Raw genomic sequence first — 23,172 nt, 5'->3', positions numbered from 1 at the left:
TTTACCAAGGTTAATATCCTCTCTGTTTAAAGTAGTATATGGTTAAAAAATGGAAATTAACAAGAAGAGTAAAATGTACCCAGCTATAGTACTACCTAGCAAAATCCGTTTTGTTATGTATGTCTATAAACAAATTTAAATCTCAAAACAACAGTTTACTCTAGATTTTCTTATATTCTCATTTTATGGATGAGGCACAGAGGTGTCTCACAGGTACTAATGTAGTGACAGATTAACAAGATGATACAGATTTTCTGCTACAGTTACATTTTATGAAGGACATCTTTCAAGAAGCATACTGTTCAAAATTTTTATTTCTTCAATTACAAGTATTATAATTCTTGTTATTAGCATGAGTGTGATGAAATATTTCTTCATCAGTTTCCGCCCATTGTTCACTTCTTTTTGCTCACAAGGCAAAAAATGAAGGCTGCAACGCTATTTTCAGTGTTCCTTTCCTCGTATTAAAATGACAATAAATAAATAACCTCTGTGAGGAGAGAATGAGTGGGAATATTTGGATTTGTTATCTGAAAGGACTTCAGTGTAGGCCGTAGGGTTGAAATGTAAGTTACTACTGTTTAACAGGTATTACATGAACAAAAACATGGGACGTCTGAAGACTTCATCTTGAAGCGCTCCTCGCTCATCTTGGACGCCTTGTGAGTAAACGGACTGAGTTGACACCTGGTCCAGGGCCAGACCCTCCCAGTAAAACCGCAAGTTCAGTGCCGGGCCCTAAGACATGGGAGAGTCGGGTACACGGCCCACCCACAAGGGCCATCAGGACAACCCCACACGCTCAGCTGGGGGCTTTCCAGGCACAACCGGAAGCTGCAGAAGTCCTTCCGGGCCAGTGCAAGAGCTTCCGGTGGCCGCACGTGGCGGCGAGTGGCGGCGGGAGTGGCTCCCCACCGGGTCGTGTTGAGTTCGGTCGCACTCTGTACTTGGTCTAATCCAGCACCATGGCCTCGCGGTACGACCGAGCGATCACTGTCTTCTCCCCCGACGGACACCTTTTCCAAGTGGAATATGCGCAGGAAGCGGTGAAGAAAGGCTCCACGGCGGTGAGTCAGCCAGGCCTGACCACCGCCCGCCCTCGGCTCAGGCCGGCCGTCGCCGGTTTCCTCGGTCCTTTGTGGGCGCAGGGCGGGCAGGACATTTTCACCCAGACTTGTGAGAATTGCTTTGTCCTTTTTGTCGGGGAAGGACAATTTCTGCCATCTGGCAGAGTAAACGGCGGCAGATTTCATTGGTTTCTGGGGGTGGGGGTATGGTGTGTGAGTGTGTGTGTGTGTGTGTGTGTGTGTGTGTGTGTGTGTGTGTGTGTGTAATCTTGACTGTAGACGCGATATTCAACTTTTTACTAAGAAAAGGTTTCCTACCTGATTTCCAGAAAGCCTACGTCCTAAGCGTCGATTCCAGAGCTTAGCAACCCTACAGGACAGGGTAGAACTACCCACTTTGGACTTCGAATAGTTTAAATTTTGGGGGAGGGGGGCTGGGAGCTCATCTTTCTGCTGCCAGTCAGCTAGTGTAACAGTTCCTTTTGGTTGGAAGCCTGCCAGCCCCGGAAACGTAAGGAATCCGGGTGGTGCTTGGCTTGGTTAAGGGCTTGGCCACAAACTGAGAGCTTGGTACTTCTAACCCACTAGCGGGCTGTGGGCCCTGGGAGGGTGGGGGTGAGTGGGTGGCGGTGGTGAGTCTTGCAATCTGCTCCCACAAAGATTTTTTTAAAAACCCAGCCCACTGCCATCGAGTACATGCCGACTCATAGTAACTGTATAGGACAGAGTAGCAAAGTGATTGGTGAGTCTGAATTGCTGACCTTGAGGTTACCATATGATCGCCTAATCCACAGTGCCAATAGGTTTCCTTTCTGTAAAAGTGACAGCCTTACAAGCCGTTTGGCGCAGTTCTACTCTGTTCTGTTCTATAGCGTCACGATGAGTCAGAATTAATCCCATAGCAAGTGAACTAAACCAATGTAAGATTAAGCAATTGTTGAATAGGGAACAGTTTACAAAAAAAACCCAAAAAAACAGTAGTCCATTTACCAAACTCGTAGACCCATTAAAAATAATTGTCCTAAAATTTGCACCCAAATATTTGGCAGCCTTTGAGAGGCTCAGAACCCCAAGAATCTCTACTCTTGTGTCACATTTTTTATTTGTTGTATTTAAAGGTAATATTGGGAAATTCCTTTTAAGCTCTACATATCCACATTTCTGAAAAAACTTTACCAACTCTTCCAAGTCCTAGCTTAGGAATTCAAAGGATCAGATTTTCCCCCTCTTTTTTAATCTCACAAATACAATGAATATGTTTCTATATATTTTAGAAACTTACACATTAGCTATCAGAATAAACAATGCATTTCTTAGTGGTACCTGGACTTTCTCCTTTCACACAACTTCTTCATATAAAGAGATAATTCACTTTTGTGTATCCATCAAAGATAAAATGGTTAAAAATAACACTAGAAATATTCTTATTTTAAAAAGTATTTTCCTACTTAATTGGGCCCACTAGTTTTGCTTTTGTTTTATAGGTAATTTTTTAGGATTGTAAATGTACAAAAGGCCTCTTGTACCTAAAACCAAAAGGGTACCATTTTGATAAAAACCCTAAAAATTTTTTTATATAATCTCCAGCATGGCATGTAGCATATGGTTAGAAAATAATGTCCAAGCTTTCAAGTCTAAAATAAGGGAGTAATGGGAGGAGACCGGGGTGTAATAAGAAACCACATTGGCTCATTTAAAATGTTTTAAGAATGCCATAGAACTGATTGATAGTTCCTTTGTAATGAGCTGTTAAAGGGTAAGGATATAAAAATACCTATAGTGGGCATTTTTAAAGATCCATTGGAAGGATGAGACCATTTTGTCAAAGGATTCTGAAATTATAATTTGCATTTTTGTGTGGAGTTATTCATTGTGTTTCCTTGAGGGTACTCTGCCCTTTTACATAGTGGAAAGTTTATAATGGCACTTATTTATTAAAACATATCACAAAACATTCTGTCTTTAAATGACGGTTGAAATGATGAGTCCTAAATAAGACAAGGTTGACCACTTTTGGCCAGGATGCGATACTACGTGCTTAGTAATATAAGAGTTAAACAGACCACAATTCCCAGGCCATGGAGTCCAGTTCCTTTGACGGAGCAGGGAGCGAAGTACGAGGCCTGCTTTCTTGTTGCTTCTGTTCCCTTTCCTAGAAATGAGAACTATGTTTGAATCGCATTTGGAGAGATAATAGCCTTTCTTCTTCAGAGCCAAAACAACAAAAGGAATCTTCCATCATATTCCCATGAAAAAGTTGTGGTTCATTATCATTCTGTCATCCTGTCCTTTCCCTGACCCCAACTGTTAATGCCTCTGCATTTCCTACCTTATCAAATATCAATTTCACTATCTGGCCACACATTCTTGCGTAATCCTCATCTATCCTCCTTAATTCAAGTGACAGCTTCAGGATTTTATGGACAGAACAGGCTGATAGATGCTTTTGCCCTTGGAGGTGGGAAGAGAAAAAAATAATAACATTCTTCCTCTCAACTTCTCCCTACTCACATTTCTCCTTCTCTATAAAGATCCATTCCAGTCATCAAGTTTCTTCTAATGAGTGAATAATCTGTACTGTAGAGTATGGTACTATATTTACTAATTAGCCCTGTACCCTCTTCAAATTCAGTTATGTTAACAATCCCCTCATCCTAAGTGAATAGTAAGATCTTTGAGGGTATCAGTAGTGGAATTCATTTTTTTAAAAGTTCAATCACAGCATACTCAATTGAGGGATTAGGAAATAACCATTTAAGTAATATGTATTTTGTATCAGGAATTTAAATGGTCTAATTATAAGGGCAGTATTTAGTATCTTTTTGTATGTATAGAAATTGATTCAGATTCTTTAATAAATTTAAGGAATCCAGCAAACCAATGATGGGAGTACATATTTACACTTAAGCTTTTCTTTTAAAACCTCTACTCTGCATTGTACCATGGAGTAATTCAATGAATATATACATGTACATACATATACTGTTAGTTAGCTGTTGTTATGATGTGGAAACTCAAGGGAGAGAGTGACATAGTGAGCTATGCACTGGACTGTTAATTGCAAGGTCAGAAGTTCAAAATCACCAGCCACTCACAGGAGGAAAAAAAGAGAGACTTTCTACTTCCATAAAGAGTTACAGTCCTGGAAAACCCACAGGGATAGATCTGCCCTATCTTATAGGGTCGTTATGAGTGGGAATCAATTTGATAGCAATGTGTTTGATTTTGAGATTTAGGGAAAGAAATCTTACTGACTGCTAAGCCAGTAGCTGGAACTCATCCAGCAGGCTGCAGGAACAAGACTTTGGTTCTCCTCCTGTGAAGGTGACAGTCTAGAAAATCTGGTGGAGCCATTCTGTTCTGCCACATGGGGTTGCTGTAAGGTGAAATCAACTCAGTGACCCCCCTACAAGAGCAGCAGGATAAGGGAAGTCTTCCTGCAAAGGTAGTATTGAAGCAGACGTGAAGATGAAATGTAGCCAGGTGGAGTATTGTTGGCAAAGGAAAAAGCATGTGGGAAGAACAAGTAGCCACAGGCAGTTGTGTTCTATGTTCTCGGAACTGGAAAGCCTGTGTGATTGTCGGGACAATGGGAACATAGGAAGAGATGAAGCTAGAAACAGGGACTGTGTCATGGAGTGCGTTTAAACTCCACTAGTGCTCAGTGATTCAAACCCACTGTAAAGATTTGCAGTCTCTGAAGCCTTGTATACAGGGTCACTATGAGTTAGATTTGGCTTGATGGTAGTAGCTTGTATGAGTCTTAAGGCAGTGGTTCTCAACCTGTGGGTCGCCACCCCTTTGGGGGTCGAACAACCCATTCAGAGTAGTCACCAATTCATAACAGTAGCAAAATTACAGTTATGAAGTAGCAATGAAAATAATTTTATGGTTGGGGTATTACCACAACATGAGGAACTGTATTAAAGGGTCGTACATTAGGAAGGTTGAGAACCACTGTCTTACGAGAAGAAGCCTTAAAGGGTTTTGATGTGCCTATTATCATTATTTCAATTTAAAGAAAACCAAAATCCACACAACTGAACCAGTAAGTAACGTCATGATAAATGGAGAAAAAGTTGAAGATGTCCAGGATTTCATTTTGCCTGGATCCTCAATCAATGCTCATGGACGAAGCAGTCAAGAGATCAAATGACACATTGTATTGGGTAAATCTGCTATCCAATGCAATAACAAAATATGGGTAGTCTTGAGAAAAATAGGAATTCTAAAATACTTAATTTTGCTCATTTGGAACCTATGTATGGATCAACAGGCAGTTGTACAAACAATACTGCGTGGTTTAGAATCAGGAAAGATGTGTGTCAAAGTTTATCCTCTCACCATATTCAATCTGTATGCTGAGCAAATAATTAGAGAAGCTGGATTATATGAAGAAGAATGTGTCATCAGGATTGGACGAAGGCTTATTAACAACCTGCAATATGCAGATGACACAACCTTGCTTGCTGAAAGTGAGGAGGACCTGAAGCACATGCTGATGAAGATAAGGACTGGACTGGAGTCCAATATGGATTGCAACTCAGTGTAAAGAAGACCAGAATCCTCACAACATGATCAATGGAGAAAAGATTGATGTCAAGGATTTCATGTTGCTTCGATCCATAATCAGTGCTCATGAAAGCAGTAGTCAATAGATCAAATTAATTGCATTGGAGAAATCTGTTGCGCAAGACGTCTTCAGAGTGTTCCAAAGCAGGGAGGTTACTTTGAAAACTAAGGTGTACCTGGCCCAGGCCATTTGGGGGATTGTAAACACCATGACTTGTGTCAGGTGCACCTTAGTTTTAATCCCCTCGTATGCATGTGAAGGTTGGACATTGGGTAAGGAAGACCAAAGAAGAATCGATGTGTTTGAATTGGTGCTGGTGAAGAATATTGAAAGACCTGGGCTGCCAAAAGAACAAACCAATCTGCCTTGGAAGACACACAGCCAGAATGCTCTTAGAATGAAGGATGGCTTAGAAGGAAGACTTCACCTCACTTACTGTGGACATGTTGTCAGGGGAGACCAGTCCCTGGAGGACATCATGCTTGGTAAGGTAGAAGGGCAATGAGAAAGAGGAAGACCTTGCAGGAGATGGGTTGGCACAGTGGCTGCAACAATGGCCTCAAACATAGACCTACTCTGAGGATGGTAGGACTGGGTAATGATTAGCCCTGTTATACATGGGATCAGTCTGAGTCGACATTGACTTGACAGCAGTTACCAACAACATTGCCATTATCTTTAGAACTGTTACTCTGTTCCAGTATCAGATGTTCTCTTAATTGCTTATGGACCCCAGTCTCTATTCCACCAAATTTTGTGATATTGGGAGAGATTTTACTGCATTTTATCTACTTATCTTTGTATGCTTGCCCACTATGGATTTCTTGCTCTTTCAAATTATTATTTGTCATTTTTGCTTTGCATTTGGGGCATGGCTTTCTAGTAAGGTAGTATCAATACAGCTCTTTTCCCGGAAATCTACTTTTCTCACTTTTATTATGTTTAAGGAAAAAGCTTTTCCCCCAGTAAGTGTTAGAATAACTTGATTTTAATGTTAAAATTGACAGTGAATTATGTTTTTTCATTGCTTTTACAGGTTGGAATTCGAGGCACCAATATAGTTGTACTCGGAGTAGAAAAAAAATCTGTTGCCAAGCTTCAAGACGAAAGAACTGTAAGGAAAATCTGTGCCCTTGATGACCATGTCTGCATGGCTTTTGCAGGTACTCAAGGGCCTTTAGTATTGTTAAGTCAGCACAGTTGGCTTCTCTGTTGCTTTTGAGCTGTATGTACAGCATGTGTGAGCTAGTACACCATTCCAGTACTAAAAACAATAGACTCTTAGCTTAAAGGCAACAAGGGGCTCTGTTTGTGTGCTGGGTTACGCATTGAGCTGCTAGCCACCAAGTCAGCAGTTCGAATCCACCAGCCTCTCTGGAGAAAAAACGATGGAGCTGTCCGCTCCTTTAAGGATTCTGTCTTGTAAACCTACAGAGGCAGTTCTACTCTGTCATATAAGGTTGCTGTGACTGAGAGTTTGGAGTGAGTTTGGTGGAGTGTTTTGGTCTTAGAAAAATCACAATTCTGTATCCATTGCATATACAGCTTGCCTTAAAGTCTGTCTCCAAATCTCCTGGACCCACCGGAGTACTTGGGTAAGAATTCCATGAAGTGGTACCAACCACCCCAAGAATGTTATGTTCATTTAAACAGGTTGTACACACAAGACAATGCAATAAATAAGTCAGTGTTGGCAGTAGTGAAAGTCTTTTCAATTGCTTAAACAGACAATAGGAAAAGATCCATCACAAGTGGTCCTTCCTAGCTCTAAACAACCCTAGCCAAAAAGAAAACTTCTGAGGGCACCCCTCTCTTTGCCCCTTCAAAAAAGACCCTGACTAAATAATTTATAAATTATCAAGATTCATGAGGGTAGGAGGATGGGGAGGGAGGGCAAAAGAGAGGAGCTGATACCAAGGACTCAAGTAGAAAGAAAATGTTTTGGAAATGATGATGGCAAAATATGTATAAATGTACTTGCTACAATTGACAATTGATGTATGGATTATTTTAAGAGCTGTAAGATCCCCCAATAAAAAGATTTATTAAACTAAAATTAATATAGCTTGCAAAAAAGGACCCCACTATCTTATCCCACCCATCTCATTTTCCAGAGGTTGTTTAGGAGGAGGTGTACCCCCCAAAACTGGATTTTTTTTCCCAAAGATAAATGTTTAAATTTTTTTTACAAAACAACCTTATAGCCTTCAAAGTACTCTCCATTACACTTAATACATTTGTCAAATCTGTGATTCCATTGTTGGCACGTTTTTCAAATTCAGCTGTTTGGATGGCTGTCAGCATCTCCCTCATTTTTCTTCACTTCTTCTACACCATCAAATCACTGCCCTTTCATGTCCCTCTGCATTCGCAGAAACAAAAAGAAGTTGCATGGAACAATGTCAAGTGAGTAAGGTGCATGGGACAAGAGAGGCATGCTAGGGTGTTTTGTTGTTGTTTTTGCCAAAAACTGGTGCACTGAGATGGCTGCATGAGCGGGTGCATTGTCATGGTGGCAAAACCAGTCTCTCATTTGCCACAAATCAGGCTTTTTTTGTTGAACCCCGTTAGGCAATCTTTTTGGAACCCTTAAATAGAAAGCTTGATTAAGTCTGATCTGGTGGAATGAACTCCAATTGCCCTATCCCCATTCATATCACATCCAGTTTTTGTGGGGTACTCCCTCCTGTTTTACTTTGGTTGATTCGCTCTTTTATTTCATCATATCTTCCGCTCAGTTTAGCTACCTTACATTCAACAGCAAGTTTCAGAGTCTCTTCTGACACCCACTTAGTCTTTTCTTTGTTTCCTGTCCAAATAATGATCTTTTGCTTTCTTCATACACGTCATCTTGATGTCACCGCACAGCTCCCCTGGCCTTTGATCATTAGTGTTCAGTGCATCAAGTTATTCTTGAGGCAGCGTCTAAGTTCAGGTGGCACAGACTCAAGACTATATTTTGGCTTTTGTTGACTTGTTATTTACTTACTTACTTAGTGATTTGTTTGCATTGTTCTTCAGTTTCAACTTAAACTTGCAAATAACAGATTGATGTTTCTTTTATCTTTTCCTTTTTTTTTTTTTTTAGCAGCCAGGATTAGCTTTCTGCTGTGTTCTAGGCTCTTTGCAAGATTCTGGAGATATAAAAAGAAAATGAGTGAGACACAATGCCCATTCATAAGGCTATATTGACATGTGGGAGACATTCTTACCATGCCTAATACAATGTATGGCTCTTATGAGACATTCAGCAAATGATTATTTTACTGTAGTCTTTCTAAGGAGAAATATATATATATATATATATATATATATATATATATATATATATATATATATATATATAAACTTTTTATTGCTTTTAGTTAGTGAGTGGGTAGTGAGAGTGTAAGAGAGTGAGTGAGTAAGGGTGAGTTAGTGAGAGTGAATGAGTGAGAGTGAGTGAGTTAGTGAGAGAGAGTGAGCGAGTTAGTGAGTGTGAGAATGAGTGAGTGAATGAGTTAGTGAGCGAGTTAGTGTGAGAGTGAGCTAGTGAGTGAGAATGAGAGTGAGTGAGAGTGAGTGAGTGAGTTAGTGAGAGAATGAGTGAGTGAGAGTGAATGAGTAAGTGTTAGAGTGAGTAAGAGTAAGTTAGTGAGAGTGAGTGAGTTAGTGAGAGTGAGAATGAGAGAGTGAGTGAGTGTGAGAGAATGAGTGAAAGAGTGAGTGAGTTAGTGAGAGAGAATGAGTGAGTGAGTTAGTGAGAGAGTGAGTTAGTGAGTGAGTGAATGAGTGAGAGTGGTAGAGTGAGTGAGAGAGTGAGTGAGTTAGTGAGAATGAGAGAGAGAGTAAGTGAGTGAGTTAGTGAGAAAGTGAGTGAGTTAGTGAGTGAATGAGTGAGTGTTAGAGTGAGTGAGAGTGAGTGAGTGAGTTAGTGAGAATGAGAGAGTGAGTGTGAGAGAGAGTGAGTGAGTGAGAAAGTGAGTGAGTTAGTGAGAGTGAATGAGTGAGTGAGAGTGAGTGAGTGAATTAGTGAGAATGAGAGAGTGAGTGAGTCCAGATTGATGATTCTATCATTGACCCTTGGTGTTGTTTTAGCTAATGATATTGAGATACTCCATTCTCTCTTCCTACAAATGTAGTTGATTTGACTCCTTTAAAAACTTTTATTAATACAGATTTGATTCTGATGTATACTTTTTGGCAATCTCCACATGTATAATTGTCTTATGTTGGGGGAAAAGGTCTTTGCAGTGAATAAGTTACTGGTCCTGTAATAGTCTCCATATGCTCTCTACCCTCATTTCTATCGTCACAGCCATATTTTCCAACTCTCAACCCTTCTTCACTGTTTTCAGTTTTCATATTCCAATCACCAATAATTACCATTTTCAAGTTTGATAAGTTTCACACTGCTAGAATTCTTCAATTTCTTTGTCACTGACTTTAGTAATTGTTGCATAATTTGAATAATAAGCATACTAACTTGTCTTCTTTGTAGGCCTAAAGGTAACCTATCACAGAGAGCATTGTATACAACATAGTTCTTGAAGTGTTCTTTTTTGCTAATGAGTGGAACACTATTCCATCACTGCTGGCACAGTAGATCATGATTGTCTGATTCATGAGCAATAGCAGCCCCTTTCAACCCACTAGTGTCTACCATCCCAATGTTTATATGTCCCATTTCATTTTTTACAACTTCCAATTTTCATTGAGTCGCAGTTTGTATGTTCTATGTTCCAATTACTGTTGGATTTGTGCAGTTGTTTCTTATCAGGTTGAGTCATGCCCCATCAGTAAGAGAAGGCCCGGAGAGCTTTGTTCCACCCACATTATTTGTGGCCTTTCTATTTGGAGTGCCTTTCAACCTGGAGTGCTCATCTCTGGCACTAAATCAAAGAATGTGCTGCTGTCATTCATAATAATTTAGGTGCTTAATTTTTCAGAAGTGGACCACTTACTCTTCCTAGTCTGGAGTCTCCTTCATAATGTTGAAATATGTTATAATGAGCACATGGGGGCGAAGGAATACAGTTCTGTTTTGAAAAAAATAAACCCTTTTGTTCTGTTTTGGCATTAGTATTTGGGAAAAAACTTTTGAAAAGGGGGAAAACTTGAAAAATGTGTTTCCATGTAGAATTCCACTTAGTGGAAATTTTACATTACAATAGTATCTTCACTGTAAAGTTTTAGTTTAGATTTTTAAGCACTAGATCTGAAGGCTCTTTGCATGTTTTTTTATAAATAGCAAGTTGTAATTTCAGATGCTACTTTTAATTAAATATAATGTGTTCTCTTTTACTGTAGCCAGTTAGTATTAAATAATATGTGAGGGAGGCTTCAAAAAGTTTGCAGGAAAGTTTCGTCTTTCTGTTCCATTTTTCGTGAACATTTTAGAACCCTTTGTCGCTTGCAGTCACTACTAGTGTTAAAAGCTGGCACATAAATGTACACAATATTGTTTATAAAGTTTGGCAGGTTTATGACTAATTTTTTTTCTTGGATTACTCATTTGGTGTATACTACTTCTTAAAGACTGATAGTTATGTTTCTTCAGTGTGGGATCATGTTAACATTCTTAAAGATAAATACTTAGATATCTTCTACCAGATTCTGTTTTATAGTTGAGTGGAGTTTGAATCTTCTCTTGCCGTTGCTTTCCCTCATATACTATTTGCAAAGAGAAGAGGATCCATTCCTCTTTCCTTGATTAAGTATCTGTTTGGGGTGACACCCTGCCTGTGAGTATTGGGGTGACTCCAGCAGTAGCATGTCCGACACCTGCTTCGCAGTTGGCTGATGGTTATTTATCTTCAGGAACTGACAGTTCTTCCAGGTTTGTAGAAACAGGCTGTGGAATGGCATTGAGGGGTAATCATTGTTTAGGGCTACAAACGATTGATGATTTGATTAGGAAAATAGCAGTTTCAGAGCTCCGGTGAATTTTTTTTTGGTGGGGGGAGCAGTATGGTATAGAGAATGTAAGGGGACAGAGAACCTAAAAATTAAAAATGACCATGGGAAAGTCAGATGCCAAAGAGGTCGTACACACAAATGTTTGCAATTATGTGACTATTGAAGTTTGTCATGAATATGTTATTTTCCACAGAAACACGTTTGGTTTCTTTATCCAAGTATTGGGAATTACCACATGGTGCTTGGTATTGTTCTGTTCTAATGTTCTTAGGGCCTTTGATCCTAGCCAGAAAGCTGAGAAGTGCATATTCATATTTGTATTGAAAGCAGTTTTAATTCATTAAATTCGTGTTTGAAGATAAAGTAATATTCATTGTTTTTATAAGAAGAAATTAGGTGATTTCGTAATTTAGGTACGAAGTTGATTTCTGATGGCTGGAATAATGTAGATCATCAACCTTTAAATAGTGTGTCATTGAGATATTTTTAAAGATAAGTTTATAGTAAATCTGATATTTTAAGGAATTTGCTATACTTCCAAAAATATGAGAGGTTCTGAAAAAAATATTTTTACGCATAATATTGTATTTTTATAATACAAGTCTGTTTTCGAGTCAGTTTTATCAATAACTGTTAATGTTTTTATATAAATACTTAATAATGCCTAATGATTAACTCAACTACTATGAATAAACTGGTTTGATCTTCAGGAAATTGTTTTCTTCGCATTAGTCTTTAAAACTATTTTTAAAAACTATTTTCTTTAAAAGGCAAATAAGAATGTATCAAACTAAGTCTTGAAGTAAATAAATCAGAATGTAGAATAAACAATGCTTTTATTTTCTAAGCCCTTTTGAAATCAGAATTTGAGAAAAACAGTGGCTGCTGTATGAAAGCTTTCATAATACCCAACCTTTTGACACACAAAGTCACCTTTTTCGTGCCGTATTGAATCCTTTTCTAGGACTCACGGCTGACGCGCGAGTAGTGATCAACAGAGCCCGCGTGGAGTGCCAGAGCCATAAGCTAACAGTGGAGGACCCCGTCACTGTGGAGTACATAACTCGCTTCATAGCAACTCTGAAGCAGGTGAGCTGCGATTCTGACAGCGCTTCATGTTTCTCCCTCTGACATTACTTTACGAGTGCTAGTGCGGAAGGACGACCATCAATCCAACCGTTTTGGAAGCCGTGTGTCCTCCCAGAGTAAATCTTTGTAAGACAAGAGGCTGAGTTCAGTAATAGAATGGATTGATCACCAGACATAATGTTAATCTGTAGTAATTCTGGGAATAATTAACAATTTTAAAGAAGCAATACCTATGATCTTTTAAGGGAGTCACTATGCTTCTGGAGATACATCAATAAGAAACATTCTTTGAAATTTTCCAAATGTTGGAATAGCATGATTCTTTCACCTACAAACCTGTACTCAGTCCGGTTGGCTTCTGAATGTAGATATTGATACATAGTTTAACATGAAGTATAATCATGATATATGCACAGTTAACTTTTTCACTTCATTTTTATTTTGTGCATGTCAATATAGTCCTTACAGCTATCATTTTACTAACTACATGAGAGGGCTTAGACAATTTTGTAGAAAAGTAGAATGAAGAGCTACCTGGATCCCTCCCCATGCTGAACTTTTGAAGCCCCAATGTCCACATCTGGTTTCTATCTGATAATTTATTGTCTCCAGTTTCTTTTTTAGTAGTTCCCTCACTTGGGCTTGTTATTTTTAAAAATATTTTAATAATAGTACTGTCTTTTTCACAGTTTGGTTCCCCATTTTTAATCATATTGTTAAATTAACAGGATGGAATTATTAGATCAGAAATTGTAACTGGTTTTAAGACAGGTGTTATGTGGTGTAATTGCTTTCTGGAAAAGACTAAGCCAGATTTTATTGTGTAAGAAGCAATGCATAAATATATCTCTGAAGAATGAGCAATGTACAATGTGGATTTTTTTCATATTTTCTTTCATCTTGCAAATAAATACAATGTAGCATGCTATTAGTCGTCTTATTTTGTATTGTATAATTAGTATTATGGTTGGATTATTTCCACATATTGTTTGTTCTTCTCTTAGTGAAAGATGTCTTTCCCGTGCGGTAAGCACTTCAGTGATTAAGAATGTACCCCGGGAGCTAGAGTATTTTCCTGTAAATGCTAGCTTTGCCACTTCATTGCCTGTCTTGTCTCAATATAATTATTTATATAATGAATATTACAATAATACCTACCTCATTTTATTTAATTTAATACATTTAAAGCGTTTAGCATTCATCCCCCATGGATTTTGTCATCTACCCCCGTAGAAGCTTTTATAAAAAGTTCTATCTGTTCTAAATGAAACGTATTTGCACTCAAGGCTGGCGGTCCTTACTCTTGTAGAGGTGCCTCAGAAGACAGTGGTGATCTGCTTCTGAAAGATCACAGCTTTGCACACCCTACTTTGTAACACGTTGGGTTGTCATGAGTTAGAATTGACCCTGTAACAACTGGTGAGAGGGTTTGCTTTGTTTTGTTTATGGTTTCTACATTCAGTATAATGTGTTATTAAAGTTATTTATAACAATGTTCCTTTATGTTGGGACAGGTTGACTAGAGAAACAAATCCAGAGACACTCATATATGTATAAGAAAGAGCTTTATATCAAGAAGTAATTGTCTATCAGGAAAACACCCCAGCCCAGTTCGGCTTAAGTTCCTAAATCCAATACTAGTCTATAAGTCTGATACTAACCCGTAAATCCCACTTCAGACTCAAGGGGCCACGTGCACCGATACAGAATGCAGCGACATCACAGGCCAGTGGGTGCAGAATTGTGTAGATCCAAAATGGCTGTGTCTCTGGCAGTTGTCCACAACAGGAAAGTGAAGCAGAGAGACAGTGGGAGGTTCCCAGGACCCTTCCTATGAGGAGGTCATGCCCACAAGGAGGCAACGTCAGGCTGTGACCTAATTGATAAGCTAGGCTTCTCCCCTACCCTGGAAGTTGTCATGAAATTATGTAGCTACCACACCCTACATTTGATTTTGTCTCGTTAATTCACACTGTAAGAAATTCAACTGGGAAATTATTTTCCCAGTAATTAAAAAAGCATCTACCAAGAAATACTACAGAAGCAGATTATTATATACACACTCTTCCCAAGTGTGCTTTGAAGGTTTTCTTATGAAAATAAAAACCTATGCATAACATATTTTTGGAACTACGAGGGGAGTTCAAAAACACAGAAAATGTCATGAAAAGGACTGGAACTTTCCCACTAATCTTTTGCAGCCCTTTGTGTATGTTGTCAATTGGTAGGTGTGGGGCTGTCCTTGGGGGGCCAGGGGCCTCCGGACAAAAAGAGAGAGAGCCTTTTAGATGCAACTTTTGCAGTTTTATGTCACTTTAACCCTCTGTATACGAGGTACACTCCATCTAAAAAGAAAAGTGGTTGATTAAGGAAATGAATAAAAATCGTCTCTTCCTTAACATTAGGGAATACAGAGGAATTAAGACATAGGCCTATTCATTGAGAGCCCAACTACCTGCATTAATATTTTGAAGGATATCGTAAAATTACATAGAATGTGATAAGATTCAGAGATAAAAGGATCCCAAAGTAGATACAATGCATAGACAAGATCAAGAAGAAAAGTACTATAAAACTGTTTGAAACTCAGAGCTATATACAGTTGCCAAAGTTGGCCAAAACTTTTGCCCTGGGCTTTTTATCAGGATTATCTATTTGCACAACTTCTGGAGACACCAGTCCCCTGGATTTGACACATGAGCTTCACCCCCTTCTATATAAATCCAAGAAGTTCCTGGCACTCAAAAAGAATGAGGTACAATTGTTTCAATGCTCCATTGTCTGTGAAGAAAAAATGGGCTTTTTTTTCTCCAAAGGAAACAAAAGCTTTCTTGTCTTGGGACTGAAAGTAATGTCTTATTTGTTTTTCAAATAGAGATAGCTTAGTATATTGGCCAACACAGTAACAATAGTAACAGTTGCAGTATTCCTCTAGTTAAACCAAGGATGTGTTTCCAAAGCACAGCTCATGATAATTTAAAAACAACCTCACTGTCATCTAGTCTATTCTGACTCGGAGTTGCTGAAGTTAATAATCATTAGAAGAGAGAGAGCCTCATCTTTCTCCTGAGGAGTCGCTAGTGGGCTTGAACCAATGACTTTGGTAGCTGGCAGCCCAAAGTTTCCTGGACCACACCATCAGGGCTCTTTTACTCGGAACCAGTTCTCTGGTGGAATAGAGAGATTACAATCTAATAATATTACTCAAATCTAGGTAAAGCAATGGGGCTACAATGATAAAACCTTATCTAGTCAAATCTGTGGCTTTTACTTTACGAACTAGGCACATTGATTTCTTTAAAATGTTATCTTGCATAGAGATTAGATATTTCAGTTAGGTTTCAGGAAAGGGTTTGTAGAATTTATAGATTAAGGCTTAATAAATTAGATTGTTTTGGCAGTAATAGTTTATTGTTAGAATTTACCTGATAAGTAATAGTTTATATTTTTAATGACATCACAAAATCAACCTTTATAAAAATATTTTATTTTTCAGAAATATACTCAGAGCAATGGACGAAGACCTTTTGGTATTTCTGCCTTAATTGTAGGTTTTGATGATGATGGTATGCCACGGTTATATCAGACAGATCCCTCTGGTACCTATCACGCTTGGAAGGTAAACTATGGAATTGTTAATATTTTTGTTTGAAGTTGGCAAAAGGTGTGGCAAAAAGTGTCAGCTGTATATTAAATAAGTGCTTCCAGGAACATGATACCACTTAGGTTGCATAAATTTGATTATTTTTATTAATCGTAGACTTTATAAATTGTGCCACAAATCTGTGTAATCGTAATACTTGAGCTTATCAGAAACTATGGTAGTTTACATATGAACATCTTAATGTCTTAACCACAGAGCCTTTTCTTTACTTGTATAGAAAGGAGACAAATCAATCTTAAGTGTATATAAATATCCAGGTAAAAGATGTAACTAGTCTCTATTTATTGTGCAGTCTTTCAAAATAGATGTCTACCATGCCCAAGAATAGTCTTTCTCCTTTTAATAAAGAAGCGAGTGGGAATATAAATCCTTTACTGAAATATTTAGTGCATCTTATTATAGTCCACCTAGGAGAGGCAGACCTCCAAATGTGCATCTGTGCTTAAGCATCAATACATTATAGTGGTATTGCTATAGAACTCTCGCTGTAATAGAGTCAATGCTGACTCATAGCAACCTCCTATGGGTTTCTGAGATTGTAACGGTTCACGGTAGTAGAAAGTCCAGTCTTTCTCCCTAGGAGCTGCTAGTGGTTTTGAACTGCTGACCATGCAGATCACAGCCCAGTGCATAATCACTGCATCACCAGGGTTCCTCATTGTATTGACAGAGTTCCACATCATTCCTGAAATACTGTTTTGTTTCCTGGATGAATTGTTATTCTTGTTTAAATGCTCAACTACCAGCTTGTTTAATGGGGCGTTCATATCTAATACTATAGAGGCAAATGAGTTTCTGAAATGGAGAAAACAAATTCCCTGCCGTCTGAAAGACGCACAGAGAAGAGAACAAACCCAACACGTTCTTTACAATTGCCAGTTTAGCTGGGTAAGGATTTCTGGATCTGATAAATGAGGACTACAAGTTATTTTTAATTTAGTTATTAATAACTTATTGCTTAGCAATGAGAGGCTTGACTAGAGGAAAGATCATAAATATTGTTTCTGTTATTGCAATTAACTGTGATTAGCTTTGAAATTTAATCCAGTAAATATGGTATGCCTTCTGTGTCATAGGCATTAAAAGGCACTTTGAAAAAAATATATGTAGCAATTCTAAATTATTTAGAGACATATGCCTAATGCTTCAGGGCCCACTTTGACTATTTACATATCTCCAGAAGTGAATTTGTCAGTTTTTGCATATTTAAAAATAAGAATTTACACGACACAGTCTTACAAGTGATTTGGACTTTGCTAAAAAGCTTAAATACTAGGGATCTACACAATTTCTCTAAGCGGTACTATACTTCAATTGAAAGTCGAGAGAATGATAGGGAACCATTGTTGTTCCCTTTAAGCCTGTGTTAAGTAAAAGATATGGCTTAAGCTGACTAGTCTCAGAAGATAGTGTTTTATACATTAATTAGCTAGTCTGTTAAGATCATGGATCATATTCTTGCGCACAAAACAGATTATTCTGTCAGCTGCACATCTATTTTTAAAGGTGGTTTTTAAGCAATTAGGAAACCCGATTTGGTAATGAGGAGGGATGGATTTGCCTGCTGAGATATCAGACTTTTCTGTCAGAAATCTCTTACCTGTGCCGCTCAGCTCTTTGCCTCGAACAAATCAAGTTACTACACTTAGCCTTCTCTAAGTATTTTGAAGTCTGCCATCTTCTGTTTACATTTATTACTACATCTGCTCCCTTAGTTTCAGTATCATACTCTAGAATACATAGAGAAGCATTTTAATAATATTTTATCCCTGGGATAATTGTGTTGGGATTGTCAAATTTTAAAATGGGAACGCCATTGATCTTCCTGGGTTGGTGGGATTATGTTCTGTTGGGGTTCTAAGACAACTTGATGGGAATATACAAAACTGCTACTATTTTGCTTATTTTTATAGACTGTTCTCTCAAGATTGTGAATAAGGGAGCATTATGTGGTGTAAATATTCCACAACAATAAAAACATTTTTAAACCTCTTTTATTTTGTGTATTTAGTAACTTAAGACTCAGTTATGTTATTTGTTATTATTATACTACTAGTTAATAGCACAATTGGAATTAGAACTGGGGGATTTCTATTTATTAATCCACTGTTCTTTCTACTACGTCATGCTGCTGCTGGTCCTTAGGCCAAGTATGTATATAATTGTTGTGAAAGTTAAGGAAGTAAATTACGGAAGCTAGAGAGTTACAAGTGGCCAAAGTGAAAAGGGAAGTCCCTTTAAAACATTCGAGCAGATACCTGAAGAAAGTAAAGAAGTGAGGCATTATTTACTGTGGTCTTCCAAGCAGGACTTATAAGGACAGCGTCCTACAGGCAGAAGAATGCTCCACATGGATAGTGTGCCTATGAGAAAGTGATTTGTAAATTGAAACCGAACGAAGAGAACCCAATCAAAGGACTATGTTGAATGTAGGGCTGACATGTGGGGATGGGCTTAGAGAAAATCTTAGCAAATAATTCTTGTGGTCTGCCAGATTTAGGACCTATAATTTTCATGCGAAAAACTGCACTTCTGTAACTTTCAGTTAGGTCTGTGGAGCCCACACTGTGTAAGAGTTGTTGCCTAATAAACTTACGAATTTAATCATATCATTTACTATACAACAGCAGGTTTGAAAATGTTGTCCTCACATCTCTGGCCATAAAGTCAAAACTATTTTCATAATACTACTAAGATGATATTAGGCTTTTTGAAAAATTGTGTTGATACAAAGCTGATGACCAACAGTGCCTACAACCAAGAAACCAAAAGAACAAGATGATGCCTAGCTACAACTGTCAATGACTCCAAAAAGGATCACATTAGAAAGTCCTGGATAGAGGGGAGAAAAATGTGAAACAGAACTCAGAATCATAAGAGACCAGACTGACTAGTTCGATAAGAAGACTTGGAATTCCCCCAGGATTATGGCCCTGTGTCACCAGTCAGGTCTGGAACTGAACTCACCTCTGTGTTAGAATAATCCATTGTTTAAGATGGAAAAAGTCAGTGTTAGGCAAGGATGACGATTAAAAGGTTAGGCATGGAGGAGGAACAGGAGCAGGAAACAGGAAGTGGATAAGCAATGGTTCACTAAGTAGAGTGAAGTGGATGAGCTGAAACAAAATGTTAGAAATATTGAATGTAAAACTGATGGTCTGCTTTGTAAAACTTCACCTAATTCACACTAAAAAGTTTTTAAAAAGCAAAAACAATCATGACTAAAACTGCTTGTGCCTTAGCATGAATCAAGACAGTGGTGCCTACCTCTATTAGTACTCATCCATAGTCTTTGCTATCATACAGTTGGAGTAAACCAGTAGACAGATATGTTTGACTTTCACATAAAATATCATTGATGAACTACAGAGTCTTCAAAACATTTGTAAAAAAATGATAGTAAAATGCAAACTTTATTTCTCACCATAGATTCATTGAAGGTCAAGACACGTTTAAAAGTGTTACCGGGCACGTCATTCATCCCTAAGAAACAGTGTGTCCTAGAATTTAACAATGAAAATGCAATCTCTTGTATATTGGTAACTGAAGGGAAAGGGTGTTCTTTAAAGAATTTTTTAAGGTTAATAAACAAACAACCAGAAGGAGCCAAATCAGAACTGTGGATAATTAATGATTTTCCATAAAAAATCTTGGCAATATTGCCATTGTTTGTTAAGAAAAATGAGCAAGAGTGTTATCATGGTGGAAGAATCCGGTTACGTTTTTCTGGGAATTTCTCTCCTAAAGCTATGGCGAACATTCTCAGGACAGGCATAACAAGTAGTTATTATTCTTTGATCCTCTAGAAAGTCAACAAGCAAAGTGACTTGGGCATCACAAAAAAGTGTGACCTTGATCTTTGCTATTGATTGGTCTACTTTGCTTTGACTGGGCCATATGGTAGGCATTAGTTTAATTGTACTTTGTCTTCAGGATAATGCTGGTAAAGCCATGTTTTATCTCCTGTTAAAATTCTTCCAAGAAGATCTGATTTGTATGCAATGGTTTGGGCACCCATTAAGCATAAAGTTTATTGAACTTTAACTTTTCAGTCAGAATTATGTAAACTGAACCATTTAAACTGACTATGATGTTGGTTATTGTTTTTACTGTTAATCACTGGTCCTCTTTAATTAGGCCATGGAAAAGGTTAGTCATTTCCTTTCAGGTTTCATGTTCAAAATTTTCTTATCCTTTCTTAAAATGAGTTATCCATCCGCAAACTACTGGTTTTGGGGGGCATTGTCCCAAAAAATTTTTCATGAAACATTGATTTCACCCAAGATTCACCATAAATTTGCTGTTCTTACTTCAGTTTTCGCAAAATTCTTGTTGTTCTGAGAGGGGTCCATTCAAATTGATGTTTTATCCTTCTACATACCTCAAACTAAATCCTGTTCAGACATGTTATAATAAGGTAATATTAGAGTATTATCATATTAAGATAAATTGGAATCCAGTTCATGCATAGTTCTTCTATAATACTCCATTTTCCATAAATACTTTGTAGACTCTTTTTAGTAATAGTAATTTCATTAAACCATAAATTTTTAAAAAACTATTTCATTGGGGGCTCATACAACTCATCACAATCCATAAATACATCCATCTGTCAAGCACATTTGTACATTTATTGCCATCATCATTCTCAAAACATTTGCTTTCTACTTGAGCCCTTGGTATCAGCTCCTCATTTTTCCCCTTCCCGCCCCACCCACTGCCCTCCCTCATGAGACCTTGATATAAATTATTATTGTTTTCTCATGTCTTACACGGTCCAACATTTCCTTTCATCCACGTTTCTGTTGTCCGTCCCCCAGGGAGGGGCTTATATGTAGATCCTTGTAATCAGTACCCCATTTCTAGCCCACCTTCCCTCTCCCCTCCCGGTATTGCCACTATCACCACTGGTCCTGAGGGTTTCATCTGTCCTGGATTTGTATGATTCCAGCTCTTACCTGTACCAGTATAAATCCTCTGGTCTAGCCAGATTTGCAAGGTAGATTTGAGATCATGATAGTGTGGTAGAGAAAGCATTTAAAAACTAGAGGAAAGTTGTATGTTTCATCATTCTACACTACACCCTGACTGGCTCGTCTCTTCCCACAATGCCTCTGTAAGGGGCTGTCCAGTTGCTTATAGATGTACTTTGAGACCCACTCTACACTCCCCCCTCATTCACAATGATATGATTTTTTTGTTCTTTGATGCCTGATACCTGATCCCATCAACACCTCGTGATGACACAGGATGATGTGCTTCTTACATGTGGGCTTTGTTGCTTCTGAGCTAGATGGCCGCTTGTTTACCTTCAAGCCTTTAAAACCCAAGACACTATACCTTTTGATAGCCTGGCACCATCAGCTTTCTTCACCACATTTCTTATGAATCCACTTTGTCTTCAGCGATCATGTTGGGAAGGTGAGCATTCTGGAATGCCAGTTTAATAGAACAAAGTGTTCTTGCATTGAGGGAGTACTTGTGTTGAGGTCCAATGTCCATCTGCCACCTTAATACTAAACCTGTAAATATATGAACATAGATCTATTTTTCCATCATCATATAAATATATTTACATATATACATGCCTGTACTTAGACCTCTATAAATGCCCTTAGCCTTCTAGCTCTTTCCTCTATTTCCTTTTACTTTCCTCTTGCCCCACTATTTTGCTCAGTCTTCATTTGGGTTTCAGTAATTCCTCTCAGTTACATTGCCCTTGATCAAACCCTACCAGGTCTTTACCCTCCTCTCCACTGATTTTGGATCACTTGTTCCCGTGTCCCTGGATTTGTTAACACCACTTCCTTTCCCCTCACCCATGTTCCCCGGAACTGTTGGTCTGTTATTTTCTCCTCCACATTGATTGTCCCGCCTATCTTATCTAGATAGAATTGCAGAGATAATTTGTACAAGAACAAGACAGAACAAAGCAAGAACAAAAAAAAAATGACAAAAAAAGGAAAGCATGTAAATAGTTCAAGGTCTGTTTGTTGACATTTAGGAGTGTTTTCCAGAAGAGTCTGATAGAGTTCCATGCCCTGGCCCCAAAGTCTTATTTTCGCTATTCCCTTGGGACTTCATTGCTCTACTCCCCATGCTGTTCTGATGCACATCCTTAGTGTTTTGCCTTGATGTGGTGGAGTCAGATTGGGCGAAATTCACACACTGTGTCTCCAGTGTTGTCCCCTAAAGTGCTATGGGTCAGTCAAGGATAGCTTGTCTTTAGTAGGGCCGGCCCTATGGTCCTCTCTGTGCATTAGCTCCTCTGAGCAGGCATATCTTCCTCAAGGCTTGGTGGGCCAGGATGTGCTCCACTCTCTCTTCCTCCCCCTTAATATGCTCCTGTGTGCTCTGATCAGACATGCCCCTCTTCCTGAGCTGTAGCTTCAGTGCTGTCCTCTGAAGTAAATTCTTCTGGGGGGGAGGGGTGACTATCCATATAGTTGGGATTGGGGTCAGCCCCTAAGACCTCTCTACTGGTTCCCTGCTTCCTGCCAGTGTATTACATTCACATCTTGGAGCACCTGGTTGAAGTCTGGTCCCTCTTTACTAATGGAGATATAATAATACCTTCCCCTTGGGTGGGTTAATGCCCTGTTCCCCCACTACCCATTTCTTTTCTTTTTTACCCCTCCTTTTTAGTTCTATCCCTGGGTTTGGTCTGGTCCCTGCCATACTAACGACCTCACCCCAGGAATGCTTGACTACAGTAGCTTTTTCTCTATGCCCTTTGTGCATTTTTTTAAAGCTTCCCTCAGCAGACTCCTGTTGTACTTGTCCTTATGTGCTTGGCTTACTTTGCTTAGCATAATTTCCTCCAGTTCCATGCAGCAATGTGCTTCATGTGGTCATCGCTACTTTTTAGTGATGCATAGTAC

The 23,172-nt window shown here is 38.6% G+C and overlaps 1 protein-coding gene across 2 annotated transcripts in view; it reads left to right on the top strand.

Moving 5' to 3' along the window:
* The first annotated feature begins 945 nt into the window (after nucleotides 1-945).
* PSMA8 (proteasome 20S subunit alpha 8) overlaps nucleotides 946-23,172 on the top strand; it is a 56,460-nt gene continuing 34,233 nt past the window's right edge. Inside the window, exons 1-4 of one of the 2 annotated variants that reach the window (XM_075533046.1) lie at nucleotides 946-1,067; nucleotides 6,677-6,798; nucleotides 12,480-12,627; nucleotides 16,124-16,246. In XM_075533046.1, the coding sequence (XP_075389161.1) occupies nucleotides 966-1,067; nucleotides 6,677-6,798; nucleotides 12,480-12,627; nucleotides 16,124-16,246 (495 nt within the window). In that variant the 5' untranslated portion in view covers nucleotides 946-965. Of the gene's footprint in view, nucleotides 1,068-6,676; nucleotides 6,804-12,479; nucleotides 12,628-16,123; nucleotides 16,247-23,172 lie in introns of both variants that reach the window. The other variant, XM_075533047.1, reaches the window with a different exon arrangement.

The sequence above is a fragment of the Tenrec ecaudatus genome, chromosome 15, assembly GCF_050624435.1.
Source record: "Tenrec ecaudatus isolate mTenEca1 chromosome 15, mTenEca1.hap1, whole genome shotgun sequence".
Classification (NCBI taxonomy): Eukaryota; Metazoa; Chordata; class Mammalia; order Afrosoricida; family Tenrecidae; genus Tenrec; species Tenrec ecaudatus.
The sequence above is the reverse complement of the archived record's forward strand: the minus strand, read 5'-3'. Positions and strand labels throughout refer to the sequence as shown.